The following is a 21,830-nucleotide window of genomic DNA, read 5'->3' on the forward strand; positions in this document are numbered from 1 at the left end:
ATGGGGGGGAGGGAATGAAGGAGCAGAGGGGTGAGAATGGGCAGGGGGTGGGTAATCATAGGGTCACACAATTTAATGGGTGGAGGGATGAGTGGATTAAAGAAATGGGAAATATCTAGTGTGAAAAACAAGGTATACGGACTTTATAAGTAAACCAGTATAAAATAAAACCTTTATATTTAAAAATGGCACATACTGTTACTATTTTCAAGATAAAAAATTTTCCTCTTGTCTTTATCCTGATAAGGTAATTGATATTACATTATAATGTATATGTATCAAGTATTTGAAAAGCCATTTGTAGGAATTTCTACAGGAATTTGCCTGGAACATAGATCTGACCACTTTCTCATTAACATACAGTCCTGTGTGGTTAAAATAAAGAGGAAAAACAAGTTACAGCTTTTCTTTCTCAGTGACTTATTTAATTCTAGTGAATGCAGTTGGTTCTGAACATATGTTAGCTATACGGAGTAGAATGAGGGAATTTACAATCTGCCACAGATTTTGCATAGCTTGTTTTCTTAGCTTGTTGGAAAAATTTAGAGGTCAGGAAGGAGAAGGAAGGTAATTACAAACACTTCATAAATTTTGATGGATTTGAAAATGTTTCATGATGTTAGCTCAGTTGTAAATTTTCACTTAAGCAAGATCTATAAATTTCACCCCCCCAAAAAAGCAAGCAACAAATAATTAAAGATTACAGGTTTACAGAGAAAAAAACCCCAGAGGACAAAATGACTAATCCAAGGTCACATCATAAATGAAATAACACAGATTCAAAATTTAGAATTATTGATTGTCATTTATTATGTATAAGTGAATATATTTTATTCAACTGTCTGTGTACTTCTTAAACAAAATATCATTTCATTTTGTTTGCTGTACTCAAGAATCTTATTTAATATATGTGCTTCTGTATTATGGAAGTAACTATATCACTCTCTGAAAAGCATTCACTCTCCAGAATAAAACAAGGGCTCATTACAGGGTTTTAAATAGCATAAAACAATGACGTTGACTGCTCCTCTCCGAAACCGCCCTTCTTTTTTTTTTTTCGAAACCTCCCTTCTGTCTGTCTGACGTCTGACTCTCTTTATCTCTTGTGTACACACACACACACACACACACACACACTCACTCACTCACACGTGCGTGTGCATGCACACACAATACATGTATATGAAGAGGATGAAAACAAGAGAGAAATGCAAATATTATCTTCAATAAGGAGATAACCTGTGATAAAAAACTGAGAAAGGACCACCAAGTATATCAAAGGCTAATAAGTAACTATGAGGAAATGATGAGGCAGAGTACATGCAGGTCTCAGCAAAAGCCAATGGAGTGTGTTGTCCAATTAAGGTGGTATGCCCTCAGGAACAAATATAAGAAAATTGGAAACCTACAAAGACTACCAGCAGGAGTTTCTCAATATCCAAAGAGAGGAAGAGCTGAATGAGGGTTGAAAATATACCCTATTTTTAAAAAGGCAATGTGAGGAAAGAAATTCTTGTGTTATGAGCAGCTTTATAGTTGCCAATATCGGTTCACTGAGGAGAAGTTAAGAATAAAATAACTTCTTTCAACAACCTGGGTTTTAAGGAACTTCACTGTGAACTAGGAATAATTCCTTTTTTTAAATAAAATTTTCATTTTATAATGAGTGGCATCCACTTCCTAAACAACATGCCTCTGGAAACTATTACCTTTGATAAGTGACAATAGTTATAGAAAGGCTTCAGGCCTTTTGTTTGTTGGGTTGCTATGAGTCATGCTCGACTCGATAGCAATCAACAATAACAACAATGGTTTACTTACGAAGTTGGTATACTTGTTTGCCTGGAACATAGATCTGACCACTTTCTCATTAACATACAGAATGCTGGTCCGAGAAAAACTCACCTCATTTATGATTGACTGTTATGAAGGAGTTCTGGTGACCTAGTGATAATGAATTGTCCTGCCAACCCAAAGGCACATAGTTCTAATCCAACAGCTGTTCAACAGAGAAAGATAGGCATTCTCCTCCTGAGGTCAGCTGTGAATGTCATGAAACATAACAGCAATATTATAAAAGAGGGGAACTCTGGTGGCCTGGTGGGAAGGGGTTGCACTGCTTCAGTTCAAAGTCTGAATCTACCAGCAGCTCTGCGGGTGAAAGATGGACAAACTCCCATGTGATTTACAACCTGTGAAGACCAGCCGAAGGGTCAGCAATGAGTTGTTTCCAACTTGACAGCACATAACAGCAACAACAATAAGTGTTGGGCAGTTTGAGCCCACCAGCTACACCATAAGAGAAAGATGAGAAAATATCCTCTTAAGATTTACAGGCTCAGAAACTCAGTGGAGGTATCATTTCCATTGCAGTCGGTTGGGTTTGGGTTTTTTAATTACAAGAACCCTGGTAGCACAGTTAACATACTCAGCTGCTAACTGAAACATTGGAGGCTAGAGTACAACCAGAGGCTCCTGAGTAGAAAGATGGGGTGACATGCTTCCCCTAAATCAGCACAATTCTATTCTTTTTTTTTTTATTAATGTCAATGAACATTTACAGATATTTTGGATTTCCATTCATTCATTGTTACACTTTACAGTTCTACTCTTGACCCATATGAGTTGCTGTGAGTCAGAATCAATTCGATGGCAGCTTAGAGAGATGCCATCTCTAACAGAGTCATTAAGAAACTAAACAGAATACCAAAAAAAGTTCAAGGAGAAAAATATTTTCAGACAAATGGCAGTTGAAGTATGTTACCTAAAACAACGAGATATCATCGCACCCCAGTCAGAATAGCAAAATTTAACAGAAGAGCAAACAACAAATGCTGGTGAGGTTGTGGAGAAACTGGAACCATTATTCACTGTTGGTGGGAGTGTAAAATGGTGCAACCACTGTGGAAGGAGGTATGGCGCTTTCTCAAAAAGTTGCAAATAGAAATACCATTTGACCCAGCAATTCCACTACTGGGAATATACCCCAAAGAGACCATAACTGACATCCAAGCAGATATATGCACACTCATATTTATCATGGCTTTGTTCACAATAGCAAGGAGTTGGAAACCTAAGTGCCCATCAACAAATGAATGGATAGAGAAGCTGTGGTATATTCGCACAATGGAATACTAGGCTGCATTGAAAAACAAGGAACTCATGCAATATTATTCAAAATGGGTGACCCTGGAGGACATTATGCTGAGTGAAGGATCTCAGTCACAAAAGGACAAATACTGCATGGTGCCACTGTGTAAAACAGGACTGACATCGGGGTTGGGGGGAGACTGAGACAGGTGGGATAAATAATGTATACTGCATTGAAACCAGATGAGGGAGAAAAATGTTTAAAAGGGATATGTGATTAGGTATTTTTGTCATGACAGGAGTCCAGAGCAAAGGCTGCATAGTGGAGTGGACCTGGGGGAGGGTTTGTAAAACAATGAAAGAATTTTTCTTTTACTTTTCCAAGAGGGGAGTGTACTGGGAGGAGGGTTGAGAGGAGAGAAAAGTGCAACAATGAATGAATGGAAATTAAAAAAAAAAAGTTGCCGAAAAATGAAAAAAATCTTATGCTGATAAGAAATGATCATTAAGTATATTTCCTTGAATAATAATAATAATAACAACTTAGTGTTGCAAATGCTTTGCTAAAACTAGAACTCATAGTACAGATATTTCAAAGAACAGTTAGTCCACAAGATGAGCCATAACTAACAGCTCAGGAAATAAGTAGAAGAGAAAAATTAAACTGCCAGTAAGAAGAAGGACAGGCACATGGAAAACAACAAAAGAGGAGACACTTCTGAAAAGCATGGCAAGGGGCATTCAGGAGGAAAGGGCAACATGAGTAGCAATCAGCCAAGTGTTTAAAATGAAGAGAGATTCACTGTTAGATATGGAACATGGACAAATGTGGATAATTAGCCCTGAAGAATAAAAGCCAAATAATGAAATATAATGTTTAAAGATATTTTCCAAGGAAACTCTTTAAGAAATAAATGCAAACTTGAAATTATGGATTGAGATGGTACATTGTGAACTGGAAAAACTTTATATAGAACAGTTAATGCCAAGGCAAATCCTAGAAATGTTATTGGATGGACGAAAGAAAGAAAGAGAGAGGGAGGGAGGAAGGAAGGAAGGAAGGAAGGAAGGAAGGAAGAAAAGCATTCCTACAAAAAGAACAAACATATGAGGGAAGAAAGATTCTGATTGGCTTCAGAATTCTCAGAAAAATTCAGTGCCACAAAGCCAAAGGATAACTGTAAATTTCTCAAGGATAGAAAGTTTGACCCTGCAATGTTATATTTAGGTAAATTATTTTTCAGGAAAAATAAAAGAAGTGGGCTTTTTTTTGTTTGTTTGTTTCTTTGTTGTGTTGTTTTGTTTGGATAAAGTACATATAACATAAATTATCCCATTTTAAAGTATAAATTTCAGTGCCATTATCTTGTTAGATTCACACTGTTGGGCAACCATGTAAAAAAACCCCAAACTGGTTGCTGTCATATTAATCCTGACTCATGCAAGCTAGCATGTGTCAGTGTAAAAATGTGCTAAATGGGTGCTTCAGTGGCTGATTTTTCAGAGGTATATCACCAGGCATTTCTTCCAAGGAAGCTGATCTGGCAGTCTTCGTAGTGAGTTTTGTCACTAGCCCTTAGGTAGCACTTCTGATCCGCCATCCACTCTTTAGAAGAAATATGGGTCATCTCCTGTTGATAAAATGTGTAGCCTCTGAAATCCAATAAAGAGTTGCTATGAGGTGGAACAGACCTTGAGAATTTGAAGGTGGGTTTGTTTTTTCTTTCTGTTTCTCGAGGTACCTCTGGGTAGACTTGGACCATGAATCTTGTGTTAACTATTTGTGCTACCTCATGGTACAGTAGATTTATGGTTCAAAATGGCTTACCTAGAATCTGGCTTGGACTTTTGTCACATGACTAGGTTATTGTTGTTGACTGGATAATATGAATTTTTATATGTTTAAATTTGCTTATTCTTTGGCCTGATGGAATCTACTGTTTAACCTTTGTAATGAATTTTTAGTTTCAGTTATACCTTTTTATTCCAAAATTTTAGTTTGGTTCTTTTTTATAATTTGTTCAGACACTCTTAATTTTTCTTAGCTATTTGACTACATTTAAGACAGGTGTTTGAGCACTCCTAGAGTTAGGCAGTTCGAATCCACCAGATGCTCTGCTGGAGAAGGAGGAGTAATCGCCTCCTTACCAGCCAGATTTGATTGATGGTACACACACACAAAAAATAAGAAAATAAAATAATTTTTTTAAAAGACAGTTGTTTGAAAATCTTTGTCTAGTAAGCTAAAGTCATACCTAGGCATCCTCTAGGATGGTTTTACTACTTTATTTTATCCCTTTGCATGGTCATCCTTTCTTTATATGGCTTGTGATTTCTTTTCTTTTTAAATGTGTGTGTGTGTGTGTGTGTGTACCATCCAATCACATCTGACTGGTACAGGAGGAAATTGTCCCTATTTCTCTAACAGAGCATCTGGTGGATTCAAACCGCTTACCTCTAGTATTGCAGTGCAGCTTCTTGTCACTAGGCCACCAGAGCTCCCTATGGCTTGTGATTTTTTTGTTGTTGTTGAAACCTGAACACTGGACACTATATGTAGTAGATTCCTCTGCAGCCCCTTTTGCTCTCTCTTTTGAACCTCTTTGATCATTCAAGCTTATAGAGTCCATTGGTTTAATGACATTTCTAAAACAGACTGGTTAACAACTTGTGCCCACTGTTCGGCTAGTATTTTGACAGGGCTCTCTTTGAACATCAGAGCTAAACAAAACAAAATAAAAATTAGATTAAACAACAACATTGTCGTTGTTAGTTGTTGTCAAGTTGATTTTTGATGCATGGTGACCCCGTGCATGCTAAGTAGAACTGCTCCACAGGGTTTAAAAGGTTGTGCCTTTGTGAAGCAGCTCAAGAGTCCTGGCTTCTCTGATGCCCTGGATAGATTTGAAACAACAACCAACTAATTATCTAGTAGTAAAATGCTTAATTATTTGCAGCAACAAGAATAAAAAAAAAACCCAAAAAACAACAACACCCACTTATCCCAGTATGCAAAATTAGTTTGTTCTGGGACATTCCTTCAGCAAGCACCCAGGTTTATATTAAGCCTACAGGTCATCTTCAGGTGAAAGCTTAGGGTTTTTTAGATCTATTAAGAACATGTATCTTGCCTGAATGTGTTGTGTTATGTTGTTGTTGTTGTTATGTGCCATTAAGTGGGAACTGACTCATAGATGACCCTTCAGTGAGTTTTAGAGAAATTGCCTGTCTACTGTAACGTAGCTGGTAGGTTTGAACCACATACCTTTGGATTGGTAGCACAGATCCTTACTACTGGGCCACCAGAGTGCTTTTGAATGCCCTGGTTCCCTAGAGAAACCTCTTTCCTAGGTTTTCATTCAGACCTCGGGCAATATATTGTATGTCCTAGCTATATTGTTGTTGTTGCTGTGCATAGTACAATTGGAATCATCTTATAGCTGATTCTCCAGCAGGTTTTCAGAGGCCTATGTAAATCACATGGGAAGAGATGGCTCTTCTTTCTCCCAAGGAGCAGTTGGTACATTTTGATCTCATGCCTTTGGATTGGTAGTACAACTCCTTACCACAAGGCCGGCAGAGCATACTGGTGGCTGTAAACGGATTATTCACCTTACAGTGTTTTCAAGCAATACTCACTGCTTTTCTACTGAGTAGTTCCAAGATGAGCAGCTAGCTACAAGTGCCTTGTCCAAGTCCTTTAGTTAGACCCTTGAGAGGTTAGAACAGGCATATACAATCATTTGTGAATTTGGTCTGCTCTACTGCTTCTATAACTCGATTCTCATACTTTGTTGGTATTCTGGAAATCAAGAGAAGAAAGCATATCAAAGAGAGAGGATGAGCAGCAGTCATTGATCTTAGGCAATCCTAAAGCTAGACTGTAGGATTTAGCAACATGTTGATGATGTTGCATTAAGATTGTGCTATTAATTTCTTCTGGTCCTCAGGAAAGATGACAAGGGAACCTGAACATGATTGCTCTTCACAGAAAACCTAGGATATTGTTTAGATTTGCTTGAAGGTCAGCTAACTTGGTCAGTGTGATAAATTGATTAAGGTAACACTGATAGCAGCAGTGGAAGATGAAATTCCTGCTATGAGAACCCAAATCTCAGAAGTGCAGGAACTAGTAATTTGGTAGGTAACATTTAGAAAGTCAACTAAAGAGAATCTGATGTGTGGGTATTACAATCAGTTGACTCCAGGTGGTATTCCTAGAGGTTTCTATAGAAAGAAAGAAAATAGCATAAAAAGGAAAATATCCAGCCCTGACTTTAACTCTGCTTAGTCCACTGAGAAAAAGAATACCAAATCAGGTGGTGGATTTGCTTTATTTAGTTTACTGTGCTATTCCAGATTTAGAATACATATGATTAAAGGGGGAGTGTTGATGAGAAGTCCAACATTTAAGTGCTGTCATTGTAGCAAGGACACAGTGATAGGGGGGCTGAGATGAGTCTGCTCCAGACGAGTGTCTCTCAGTTTTAATGGATGGAAACTGCCCACCTTGAAGAATTCTTGTTACCTTTGCAATGCTGTGCCAAGACCGCCGAAGCACAGCTGTGGGTGCTGTGCAGACGCCCACATTGCTAGTGTCAGGAAGGATGTACTTTTTAAACCTCTAATTTATCTAATAATGTCTTTAGTGATTTGTGTAGGTTTGGCATTGTGATGAAAATGCTTCCTGGCTTGGATTATAACAAGAATTCAGTTTGCAACCTTAAAATGTATCTTAATATTCATGTAGAAGATATTAACAAACTAATTTAGAAAAATATCTAACCACATATAATACTATCCTGCCCATATAACAGGATACCACCACTGGTATTTAAAAATGAATGCAAATGAAATGGTTTATGCTAGAATAGCCAGCCTATCTATTGTGGTTTCTGCTGTAATAAAAGAATGACTATACAATGCTGAAAAAGAGCTAGCTGTCATACTCCATTTTGATCTGACTTCTTTCCTTTTCTGTATTGAAAACATGAATTGATTGAACAGATTGATGTTAGCCTAAAGAGTAGAAGTGGAATAATAGGATTTTGTGAGTAAATATTTTTTTTAAAACCCAGCAAAGAATTTTCTCTTGCTTGAAATATAAAGCTTTAGAACTAATAACAATATTTTATATAAAGTTTATGACACAAGTTTATCTTTTCTTTATGAAAATGCCCCCCAAAAAAACCCAAACTCTCTTTCAGTTAATTCTGACTTACAGCAAACCTACAGAACTACTCCTTAGGATACTCGAGTCTGTAAATCTTTTATGAAAGCAGACTGTCCCATCTTTCCCCTGTGAAATGGCCCATGGGTTAGAACCATTGGCTTTTTGTTAAGAGTCCAAAGACAGAACCTCCCAAGATTTTTTCCTAACTATCGTACTATAAATGACAGTGCACATTTATAAAAATAAATGTATGTTAAACTTTTAAGACTACATCTAATTCACAAAGATTATTTCATTATTATTATTATTATTAATTTTAATGAAAGATTGCAGAAACTTTGGATTTCCATTCATTCATTGTTGCACTTTTCTCCCTGCCCACCACACCACTCCCTCCCAGTTTGCGCTTCTCTTTGAAAAGTAAAATTCTTTCATTTTTATACAGTCCCTCCCCCCAAGTCCACTCCACGATACAGCCTTCATTCTGGACTCCTGTCATGACAATAATACCTAATCATATATATCTTTTAAACAGTTCTCTCCCTCATCTGTTTCAATGCAGTATACATTATTTATCACCTCTTAAGTTCTCCCTAACCCCTTTTTACAACAGTGGCACTATGCAGTATTTGGTCTTTTATGACTGAGATATTTCACTCAGCATAATGTCCTCCAGAGTCACCCATTTTGTATAATGTTTCATGAGTTCCTTTCCTTGATTTACAGTGCAGCATAGTATTCCACTGTATGACTGTACCAGAGCTTCTATATCCATTCATTTGTTGATGGGTACTTGGTTTGTTTCCAACTCTTTCCTATTGTGAACAAAGCAGCAGTAACATGGGTGTGTGTGTATACCTGCTTGGGTGGCAGTTCTGATTTCTTCAGAGTATATTCCCAGTAGTGGAATTGCTGGGTCAAATGCTATTTCTATTTGCAACTTTTTGAGTAAGCGCTATACCACCTTCCATAGTGGTTGCACCATTTCATGCTCCCTCCAACAGTGAATAAGGGTTCCAGTTCTCCACAACCTCGCCAGCATTTGATGTTTGCTGCTCTGTTGAATTTTGCTAATCTTACTGGAGTGAGATGATTTCTCATAGTTGTTTTGACAGACTATTTCTATATTGCTTATAGAAGCAACAAAGTTTGTTTACATTCTTTTGCACTATGGGAAAATATTTGTTTGGATCCAGAATGTGTTAATATGTACCTTTACATTGTCTCATCTCAACTTTGCAATTCAAAACCTTGAAATACTTAAAATAGCATTATGGAGTTAAAATTTTAGACTGGAAAGTCTTTACTCATTGCCATAGGGTCAGAATCAATTCATAGCCAACCCTCCAGTGAGTTTTTGGAGGCTCTAAACCGCTTGAGAGGAGATTGCCCATCTTCCTTCTGTGGAGACAGTGGTGGATTCAAACCACTGGATTCAAATACCCAGCGAGGTGCCACCTTGGGATTAGCAATACAGTCACTGCCTTTTAGATTTGGAAAAGTCTTCTGAGTTCTTTTATTCCAGTTTTTTAATTGTCTAGTCAAGGAAATGCAAACCTATAAAATTGAAATATATTTTTCTAATACGCCTAAGAACTAGGATTGATATTTTTGCTATAACTTTCTACTTCCAAGGGAGCTCTGGTGGCATAGTCAGTAGGGAGTTGCACTGCCAAGCCAGAAGTGGCACCTTTCTGGCAGTGTAGTATCTACACATAATGTTGTTCAGCACTGACAAATGCTGTACGACTCATAGCGAACCTGTGATCAAAAGATCTGAAGCCTATTCTATCCTGCGACACACAAGAGCCCATAGCAGCAGTCATTGTGTCAGTCCACCTGGGTTGAGGGTCTTCCTCTCCTTCGCCGACCCTCCACCCTTCCCAGCATCCCTTCCTTTTCCAAGGAATAGCCTCTCCTAGCAACATGCCCGAAGTATGTGAGGCAAAGCCTCATCATTCTTACCTTTGAAGAGATATAAGGACCCATTAAGATAATTAAGTCTGGCCCACACTCTTGGTGAAGGAAATGCTAAAGATTGACCTATGAGAAGGTTCTGTTAAGAAATCTAAATAAATGACTGTTTGTCTAGAGCATGAGAAATGAATGTGCCACGGTTATGCTACTTTATGCTGTTCCACTAATTCTGATAATGATTTGAGTGGTTCTCATAATAATTTAACTATCTGTCAACATCTTAAATACTGTCCTCAGATATGACTGTTTTTATTAATGTATGGCTTTTTAAAGGTCTCATTTGGGAAAAGACTGATTTCAATGAAAGCAAACCAAAATAATATGTATAAACAGACAGAATGAGGTGTATTTAATAATATGTATTATTATAGTATTTAATAATACATATTTAATAATTCACAATTTTCTACTAACCATGGTTTAGGTTATGGTTATTTGAAAGAAAAAATGGACTTGGAAGGCAAGATTGGTTTTTTTCCAAGGCGGCTGCTGAAGATGGTGGAGTCTCAGGTCCTGGTGCTGGATGGCCGAGGCCACCTCCTGGGCCGCCTGGCGGCCATTGTGGCCAAGCAGGTGCTGCTGGGCCGAAAGGTGGTGGTCGTGCGCTGTGAGGGTATCAACATCTCTGGCAACTTCTACAGGAATAAACTGAAGTACCTGGCCTTCCTCCGTAAGCGCATGAACACTAACCCATCCCGTGGGCCCTATCACTTCCGGGCCCCCAGCCGCATCTTCTGGCGGACAGTGCGAGGCATGCTGCCACACAAGACCAAGCGTGGCCAGGCTGCCCTGGACCGCCTCAAAGTGTTCGACGGGATCCCACCGCCCTATATGACAAGAGAAAGCGGATGGTGGTCCCTGCTGCCCTCAAGGTCGTGCGGCTCAAGCCCACTCGTAAGTTTGCCTACCTGGGCCGCCTAGCTCACGAGGTGGGCTGGAAGTACCAGGCAGTGACGGCCACCCTGGAGGAGAAGAGGAAAGAGAAGGCCAAGATGCATTACCGGAAGAAGAAGCAGATCATGAGACTACGAAAACAGGCAGAGAAAATCCTGGAGAGGAGGATCAGCAAGTACACAGAGGTCCTCAAGAGCAATGGTCTCCTGGTCTGAGCCCAATAAAGACTCTTAATTCCTCAAAAAAAAAAAAAAGGAAGGCAAGATTGACTTACCCACATACATTTTTGAGGGTAAAGATGACACCACTGTAAACAGCAGGAAAAAACAATCAGGTCATTCATGAATCTTAGTTCTGTGGGGGTTTGAAAACACTTATTGTTTGCTTAAAGCAAGACTCTGTATTTGTTTAATTTATATCGCCTACAGCCTGGGTTTCTGCTTTATACTATATAGCATTGAAAAAGTAAAATACTTACAAATTAAAATACACATTCAGGTGCCCATTTAGCAGCTTCAGTAGAGTGCAGTGTTTTACTAAGATAATTACACTTAAAAATTAGAGCTTTATTTTTCTAAATTATTCATTATTTATGTATGAAATGGACATAATATACAAAGAATTTTTAAAAATTCATAAAATAGTCTGGTCTTTGATGCCTAAAATAAAGGAAAAACATGAGTATAAAAACCCATTTCCTTTTATTCATGATGTAAATGGTTTAAAGGCAGGAGAGGTGAGCATTTGAGAAGTAGCTTTTAATATATCCAAGTAGCTTAGAATTAATCTTGGTCTATATTGAGAGTCCAAACAAAATTATCTTAACTTTAAAAGAGCCACTCTCTAGAAGTTAGTCCCATCACAAAACTTAAAATTCCAAATCATGCTGCCCTTCCACGGTGTTCTCAACACACCACCATTGTGACCGAGGTCACGCTCCCACGCACACTGGCCCTCCTCTGACATTCGCTATACTTATGCATCTGTCGAACTTTAGAAACCTTCTGTATCAGAATCTTTCACGCATTGTAAGGAGACACAGTGAAAGAAAGCCGTCTGTGTTATTATCATGTTAGTCACTCCTGGTAATTCTCTTAGAAATGACATGCTTTAATGTTAAGCTTTCATTTGAGTTGTATCAAATATTCTCTGATGTGACTATATTTTAAAATATATTTGCAATTCTGATTTTTCAGAAATAATCACCTTCAATTCAGAGTCAAAACCCTAAGAAGTTATTCATGCTCAGTATTAGAGCTTTCTGACATGTAGGAATAGCTGATGTGGGTGCAGCCCTTGGCTTGATGTTTTACATCTAGCTGTTAGTCAGCTAATCCTCCTCCCTTCTTCACTGAAAATATTTTCATTCTGTCTGACAAAAAGTAAAAACCTGCATTAGCTGTGACTGAAGTGTATTACAGATGACACGTTAATGAGACCAGGGTTCTTGCCTTATCTGGTAAAGTGTTCACCTTTGCTGAACCTAGTTCTAGATAATTTAATAATTACAAAAGAGATCTTTATTCTTTGGGAAGTATGTTGAGAAAATGACAACAAAGAGTTTCAGATAAATTTTTGATGCAAGTTTAAAAACCAAAAATACCCAATATATAACTATATTAAAAACTCCACTTAGGCAAAATAGTTGGAATGTCTCATTAAACTAAGTAAATCATGTTGAAAATGTTCATGGGGTTAAGTCTGTGAAGAAAATTTTTGGTTCATGGGAAAAAAATCAGTTAACCTAGATAAAATGAAAAGAGCAGTGCTAATGCTGCTTTTAAAGTATTTGGACTTCAAATGTCCTTTCAATTTATTTCAAAATTGTTAAATGACATTGGCTTTCAAAGTACTTTTTAACCATAATTACAATTCATCACATATTTACCTTATACATTTCTACACACAAATATAAAATAATACTTAACCCTTACCTGCTATCATACAACCTATACTATTTCTTTTTAAAAAAATGCTGGTCATAATTCATAAATTTACTTTATTAGTTACTAATATATCACAACCTGCAATTTGAAAACTACCAATAAATGATAAAGAGCTTTTTCTATTACTTTTTGTTGGAGACTTAGAATTTCAGTATTAATATTGCATCTATCTTTGAATCACTCTCATCCTTGGTCTTGTCAAGATCTTATATATACATCCTACTTTTGAACTACAATCTATCCTTCTAGGATATATGTCCAAATACTCAAAAGACCAATTGCTTTGGGAAAATCTGCTGTCAAGGACCTCACCAGAGTACTGAAGAGCAACGATGACAGACTAGAGACTAAGGTGCACCTGATCCAGGCCATGATTTCACAGTTACTTGCTATGCATCAGAAAGCTGGATGGCGACTAAGGATGACAGAAGAAGAATTGATGCCATTGAGTTGTGGTGCTTGAGAAGGGTATTGAATATACCATAAACTGGTAGGAGAACTAACAAGTTCGTCCTGGAGAGGGTGAATGAAGCCAGGTTGCTCCTTGGGGACAAGGATTCCGAAGCTTCGTCTGACATACTTTGGACATGTTGCAAAGCGGTATCAGTCCTTGGAGATGGACAGCATGTTTGGGAGGCTGGAGGGACAGCGCAGGAAAGGAAGACCCTCAATTAGTTTACTTGATTCAGCCACTTGTGTAATGGAGATAGGTGTGTCAGAGACAGCAGGGTTTAGGGCTGTTGTACATAGGGTCGCTATGAGTCACAGGTGACTCGATGGCACACAACAACAACATCTACTTAATAATACCTAGACCTTGAGCTGCAAGATTCAAGCTCGAGACTAGAATCACCTGAAGGTCTATTCAGTCACATGCCAGGCAATTGATCATGGCTATTGAGTTTGAGCCTCAGTTCTTATCCACAAGTCTGTCCATGAGGCTTATTTATGTGATCTAATTTGAGCTTTCTTATAGCATTGTGGCTTTGTCCCAAAAGCAAGTGTTCTAGAGGGAGGCTTTCTTAATGGAGAGGGGCAAGGTTCTCATTGATCATGTGAGACCCAGAAATACTGCTGTGAAAATACAGTCAATACTGCCACAACCACATTATATCATACTGATCCACATCCAATAACATCCTTTCAAAAGATGGGGGGGGAAATATAGAAAGGAAAGAAGCTCCAGATAAGCAAAGCATTATTGAAAAACAACAGTCATAGGAGGCCTCACACTAATGTACTCAAAACAGCTTGGAACTGGTACAGCAAACAAACAGACCAAGGGAACAAAATTGAGAACCCAGGCATCTATCCATCCATGCTTGGACAACTCATCTTCAGTAAAGGGCCAAAGTACAATTAATAGGGAACAGATAGTATCTTTAACAAATGATGCCAGCAAAACTGGATGTCTGTCTATAAAAAAGTAACACAAGATCCATTACCTCACATCATACCAAAAAAAATTCTTAAAGTGTATTAAAGACGTAAATATAAAAGAAAAATGATAAAGACCATAGGAGGAAAAATAGACAATCCGCTAGGGCATGATCTCTCCTTGTGTGAAGCAAAGAGAAAAATTAGACTCAAGGAAACCGTCAGGGGATGAATGGGCCCTAGAAATCTCAGCCTACACTAGTCTGAAACAAGAAGACTCAGTAGGTGCCTGGCTACCACTCCTGACAGCTCTGATTATAATCAAAATAGAAAGTTCCTGGACAGAGTGGGAGGAAAATATACACCAAAATTAAAAATTAGGAAAAAACTAGACTCATTTAGGGAGCTCTGATTAGTGGTAAGATGGGAAGTCTCCTCCTGTGTGATTTACTGCCTCTGAAAAATCCCTGGGTAGCTGTGGGTAGGTTCTAATTCAAAGGCAACCACCACCATCACCACCACCACCATTTGGTCTGATAAACATTGGTGAAACTGCCAACACAGGCCCTCAGACACTCTTCAGACCTAGCTAGGAACCCATCCCTGACAGCCAAACAATAGACATTTTTACCCCAGAACTTGAGTTCAAGGTCCAAGACCTTGAGTTCAAGGTCTTGGAGCTCTTGGATTCCAAAAAAGGAGAGGGAGACCCTTTTAAAAGGAAGCTTAGTCAGCAAAGGGGAACCTACAGGGGTTTCTCAGTCCTCTCAAGTGTCTGATATATAGGAAAGAGAAACAAAGGCTGAGAGACAGTAATCAGTAGGCTTGCAGATATCTCATTGTGAATATTTTTCTTAAATATCTTTCCAGTGCTGGTTACCACTTGACCAGCTTGGAAACACTAAGGTTTTATCTCTTCCTGCCAGTCCAGACATCAGATGTCTGATTGAAAGTTCTGTGATAACTGGATCCTGTTCTGCAATGTTCCAAGCACTCCTTTCCTAATTAAGTTTACAGTAAATCAACGTAGGGTTAGTTATAAAAAAGTAAAAATGTTGCTTATTTGCCAATACCTCCCCTCAAAAGACATATAAAATAAATAGTGGCATCTGTGAGAAACATTCTCAGATCAACTATAAATGACAAAAAAGGTAGCCCTTGCTCTAATTAAAGTTTCTCAAGGCCAGAAAGAAGGATGAATGGAAATGGGGAGCCCAGGGCAGAAATGGGAAGAGTTTATTACAGTGAGGGGATTTCAACTAATGTTACAAATGTATTTAAATTGTTGAATAGGAAACTTATGATCTGTAAATTTTTATCCAAATCACACCCTGTACCCCCTAATTGGTTAAAAAAAAGGGTAAAAAAGATAAATACTGTTGTGACTTTTTCTAGAAGGGAGAAAAAGGAAAAGCCTGGAGAGTCTGCTCTGGGCACATAACTCACATCCTTCCCACATGCAAAATGTATTTACTCTCTTGCCTCTTGAAGTCTCATCCCATGCTGGCATCATCCGGCTCAGTCAGGCTTGGGTTTATTAAGTCCATGTTTAGTTGAAATTGCTTAGGGGCAGTTTTTGTGAGGACAACCCACTGAATATCATCTCCCAAGATCTGACTGCCTGTGAACTAAAGAAATAAATTATCTGCCCACTTCCCCACCAACCAACATACAATAGCAAGGCACCTGAAAACCTTCCCATTCTAAAAGAGGGAGAATTAGAGGCACATATTAGGCACTGTTGTTACGTGCCAGCATATAGCGACCCTGTGAACCTAGGATTTGAACTCTGTTCGGTCTGCACTATCTTCACACTTTGACACACGAGCTCATTGCAGCAGTCACCGTGTCAGTCCACCTTGAAAGACTTTCTCTCCTTCACCAACCCTCCATCCTTACCAGCATCGTGTCCTTCTCCAAGGAATATCCCCGCCTAGCAACATGCCTAAAGTAGGTGAGGTGAAACCTCATCATTCTTGTCTCCAAAGAGCACTCTCGCTGCACCTCTTCAAGACATACCTGTTCTTTCGGCCATCCATGGGATATTTAGTGCTCTTCTCCAACACCACAGCTCAAAGGTGTCAATTCTTTTTCTGTCATCCTTATGCAGTGTCCAGCTCTCAGATGTATTGCAAACAACTGGAAAGACTATGGTCTGAATCAGGTGCACCTTAGTCCTCAAACTGACATAATTACTCTTCAATAATTTGGAGAGGTCCCTAACTGCAGATTTTTCCAGTGCAATGTGACCTCTTATTTCCTGGCTGCAGGTATCAAGGGTCTTAATTAGAAGGCACTAGTTCATGGTGGTTGTTGTTATGTGCCATTGAGTCACTTGTGACTCATAGTGACCCTATGTACAACAGCGCTAAACCCTGCTCTATCATGTGCCAATCTCACTGCCTCTGACACACCCATCCCGATTACCCCAGTCACTGAATCAATCCACCTCATAGAGGGTCTTCCCCTTCTGCGCCGTCCCTCCACCCTGCCAAGCATGATGTTCCTCTCCAAGGACCTCTCCCTCCTTACAACATGTCCAAAGTATGTCAGATGAAGTCTCAGAATCCTTGCCTCCAAGGAGCAGCCTGGTCTAACCCTCTCCAGGATGAATCTGTTTGTTTTCTTGGCAGTCCAGGGTACATTCAATATTCTTCTCAAGCACCACAGCTCAAAGGCATCAATTCTCCTTCTATACTCCTTAGTCATTGTCCAACTCTCTGATGCATAACAAGTGATTGCAAAGACCATAGCCTGTATCAGATGCACCTTAACACCACTGCTCTTCAGTACCCTGGAGAGGTCCTTAACAGCAGACTTTCCCATCGCAATACATTTTTTGATTTCCTGGTTACTGGTGCCAAGAGTGTTGACCGTGGAGCCAAGCAGTCTAAAGTTGTTAACAATCTCAATCTCTTCACCATCTATCCTGATGCTGCCAGTTGGTCCAGTGGTGAGAATCTTTGTCTTCTTAACATTGAGCTTCAATCCATATATTTTGTTCCTAGCTGGTCTTTTCTATTCTTATCTCTTTAAATACCATCCATACATTCTCTGGTGGCCTAGTGGCAAGGAACTGTGCTGTTAACCCAAAAACATGCAGTTTGAATCTTCTAGCTGCTCTGTGGGAGAAGGAGGGCAGTCTCCTCCTGCATGATTTACTGCCTCTAAAAACCCACTGGAGGGTCAGATATGGGTTGGTTCTGACTCCACAGCATCAGACATTCTTAAGGGATGTTTGGTGGCTTAGTTGTAAAGAACAGTCCTGTCAGCCCAAAGGTGTGCAGTTTGAATCCACCAACTGCTCCATGGGAGAAAGATGGGCAGTCTCTTCCCAAGAGATTTACTGTCTCTGATAATCCCGTAGAGGGGGAGCTATAGGTATATTCTGACTTGATGCTACACAGTAACAACAACCTACATTCTTAACACCAGAGTTTCCTGTCCTGAGCTTCACATTAGAATATCCAGTTAACCACTTGACAATTCCAGTAGGATATTTTAGATTTTACATGTTAAAATGAAAACTCCCCATACACACACCTTACCTATTACTTCCACAAATGGATTAATCTTCGGATTTCTCCATCTCTGTAAGTAATGCCACCTTTCACCTCAAACCAAAACCCTAAGGACTTAGCCATGATTATTTTATCTACCTCATCTCTGTAGCTAATTATCAGCAAGTTCTAGAATTTCTTTCTCTAAAATATACACATTTTAAAAAGAAATCTTATCAGGATTGCAGTATTACTGGTCACCCTGTTGTAACATTGTTCCTTTTGATACAGCCATCAAAGTAATATTTGAAGTCTTAAAATCTTGTTTTTTATTAAGTGCCATCAAGTCAAGTATGACTCATCACAACCCAGTGAACAACAGAGCTGAACCCTGTCCAATCCTGTGCCATCCTCATCATTTGTGATATACTTGAGCCTATTGCTTCAGTTACTCTCTTAATCCATTTAGTTGAGGGTCTTCCTCTTATGCCAGTCCTCCACTTTTCCAAGCATGCTGTCCCTCTTGAAAGAATAGCCTCTCCTAGCAAAATGCTTTACTATGGTCTTAAAGGACCACATGACCAAACTTCTTTTCTCATCCCTCTGACCTTATCTCCTGTCACTTCCCCATCCAATATACTTCATCTCTCTTGGGCTTCTTCCAGTTCTTTGTACACAGCAAGCTCTCAAAGAGAGTCCGTACATACTGTTTTTCCCTCTGCCTGAAATATGCTTGCCCAGCTTCCCAACCTCCATATGACTCTCATCCTGTACGATATGGAATTCCTCACAAGTCTATCTTAAATAGGCACCTCCCTCATTATTTATTCCCTTTACAAAGCTTACTCTCTTATTTACTTTTTAATAATTTGTCTTCTTAAGTAGATAAAAACCCCACACTTAATCAGGGACCATGCCGGAGTTATACACACGCACACACACAAATATATTCCATATACATATTCCAGTTGTTTAGAAGAATACCTAACTAAATAAATCTTTGTTGACTATTGTTTAAAGGCATTATTTTGTCTTGAGACAATATATTAACAATCAGTGAATGTTAATAATCTTAAATGTATTGCTTCCTGATTCTTCTTTAAAGTAGTCTTTTATTTTTCTTTCAGTAACTGCCCTTCCTTTTTGGCTGCTGCTTTAGCCAGAGCCACATCAGATGAAGTCCTTCAGAGTGATCTCTCTGCACATTATATACCAAAGGAAATGGATGGCACAGAAGGGACTGTGGGTGAGTGCCTCTCTAAGCTATTTGTTTAAAAATAGGAAAATTTTTGTTTAGTGAGCCACACAAAATGTCTGTAAAATATTATACCAAATTGGGGATTTACTCATGTTAATGATATAGTAGTAGCAGGAGAAATAATGTTTGTTTATGTGTGTGTATGTGTGTGCATGTGTGTATGCATATATACACACACACATATACATATATGTATGTATGTAATATATAAATAGGGAACTCTGGTGGCCTAGTGGCAAGAACCTGCACTGCAATCCCAAAGGTATGCGGTTTGAATCCACCAATTACTCCACGGGAGAAGGATGAGCAATCTCTTCTCATGTGATTAACTGCCTCTGAAAATTCACCAGAGGGTCAGCTATGGATTGATTCCAACTCTATGGTACACAGCAACAACAATATGTAAATAAATTAATATACACATACACATATCTTGGTGAAAAGAGAGAAGTGGAGAAATACAGACGTAGCTTAAAAAAATACAGTGGTGGATGAAAGGTAACGAGTAACAGAAGTTGTCATAAATATTATCTGGATATATCGTTTGACATGTATATGAATACAACAGAAAAGATGACTAATGAGGAGAAGCAGAGTTTTAAGAAAACCCATTTAATGTTTTAGCTTACCTTCAAGAATCATAGTAAAATATGACATAAGAAACTCCAAGAAATCATTTGTAACAAAACTTATTAAGTTTTCTCATAGTGTTCCTTCTATATATATTTTACAGCCTCTAAAAAAATCCACTGGACGGTCAGCTATCAGTTCTGACTTGATGGCACTGCAAGTTGAAAATTTTTTCTAAATAAATGAGATTAAATTGCATGGCTCATTGTATCTTTTTTCGCCTAGGCATATTATGAACCTTTGATTAGTAGTGAACACATTTATTAGTGTATTAGGTTTATGCATGCTGGACAGACTCTAAAGAAATACTACAGTATTTTTAAAATATGAGTTATAATTCAAAATGTTAAGTAGTTTTAACATTCTACACTATTTCTTTTCTTTTAAGCATTTACTTTTAAATATAATCCATAAGAGCAGCTAGATTCCAGAAAATGTGAGAAAAATATAAAAGTAAACATTCTTGCTCTTCCTTTAGATTTTTGACAGAAAATTAACAAGGAATGAATTCCTCTGCTTGCTTTTATTGATAACAACTGATTCACCATGAACTGAGTTGTTCCAGTGTCAAATTGGATGGAATTCCTGCTACAATGCCCTGGTGTTTCCTCTAGTACTGTTGCATAAAGTAAAAGCCCTGTAATGAAAAGAGGGAGATTAAATTCTGCTTCACTGCAGCCAGGATGATGGCTGACTCAGCTCCCGCTCAGTACAATGACATTAACGGCTGATGAGTAATTTACAGCTGTGAGGGGGTGGATTGCTACTTTGGACAATTTTCTTTTTCGCACCCCCTTTTTATTTTATTTTTCCATTTCAAATAGCTATTATTTATGTCCTGATGGCCTATAGCATCCCCTGTAGATGGAGACTATTTAATGTAGCAACACTAAGGTGTTTCTTACATGCCTGCTTTGGTTGATGGATATCATTGGTCATTCTGATTCTGTGTTTTTCCAAGAGATTACCACTGGACATTTCTGAATCAGACGGTGAGTCAGACTGATCCACTGTAATTCAGAACCATTTGCAAACCCTTAATCAATTTAAGAGCAATCTCTTCAGTGTGAGCTGCACTGAGGAGACTCTGCAGGGCCTGTCCTGTTTATCCTACATCAGCTTGGGGAACTGAGCATATGAATAAGGCCAGCTGCCTTTAAGTCCCCATCTTTGTCCCTTTATTTTATTGTTGTCAAAAACTGACACTTTATTTAAAAATCCTTCACTTAAAATTCTTCTCATGTTTACCTCACCCCTAACAGTAACCTTGATAAATCATATGACTTGGTTCAAATTCAGATTAGCAGTTACAACTTCTGTCCAGACTATCTGAAACCAATTTAAATATCCCAGTGTAACAATCAGAAACAAGAAGGGGGAATGATATTAATACAGGCGATATTAAAAATAATTAATGAAAACTTTGTGGGAATACATATATAAATCTCTACACAGTCTCTAGAGATATATAAATTAAATTAAGTTTATATAAGGAAAAACAAAACAAAAAAGGTCAAGGACTTGTCTAGCTCATCAGGGTTAAGTGCCAGTGATTCTATGGGTGAGTATTTTCAAACTGTCAAAAGCAGATAATTTCAATTATTTTTATACTGCCTTAGATGAAAAAGAGAAAGTAAGATAAATTTCTTAAGTGAAATGTTTATATAGAGTTGTTTTACTGTTGTTGTACTGTAAGTCAGAACGACCCCATGGCCAGCCCTCCAACAGGTTTTCAGAAGCATTAAGTTGCACAGGAGGAGATTGTCCATCTTTCTCCCACAGAGCAACTGGTAGGTTGAAACCATGAGCCTTCTAATTGGTAGCACAAGTCCTTAGCCACCAGAGCTCCCTGTATAGAGATTACAACAGTTAGTCAGTGTTGCACTGAAGATCTTACCATAGTTTCAGCAGGGAATAAAACAAAAATATCTGGAACTCTCTTGCCATAACATAAATTAATAGCAAAAGACATAATTATTTCTAAA

The 21,830-nt window shown here is 38.4% G+C and overlaps 1 protein-coding gene and 1 pseudogene across 1 annotated transcript in view; both read left to right on the forward strand.

Moving 5' to 3' along the window:
* The window catches only part of PPM1E (protein phosphatase, Mg2+/Mn2+ dependent, 1E), a 210,841-nt gene that overhangs the window by 171,437 nt on the left and 17,574 nt on the right, over nt 1-21,830 (forward strand). Inside the window, exon 2 of the mRNA XM_006899430.1 lies at nt 19,085-19,203. Within this exon, the coding sequence (XP_006899492.1) occupies nt 19,085-19,203 (119 nt within the window). The remainder of the gene's footprint in view (nt 1-19,084; nt 19,204-21,830) is intronic.
* Nucleotides 10,736-11,349, forward strand: LOC102851917 (annotated as a pseudogene).

Source organism: Elephantulus edwardii, unplaced genomic scaffold (assembly GCF_000299155.1).
Source record: "Elephantulus edwardii isolate Elephantulus edwardi_28Jun2011 unplaced genomic scaffold, EleEdw1.0 scaffold00257, whole genome shotgun sequence".
Lineage (NCBI taxonomy): Eukaryota > Metazoa > Chordata > Mammalia > Macroscelidea > Macroscelididae > Elephantulus > Elephantulus edwardii.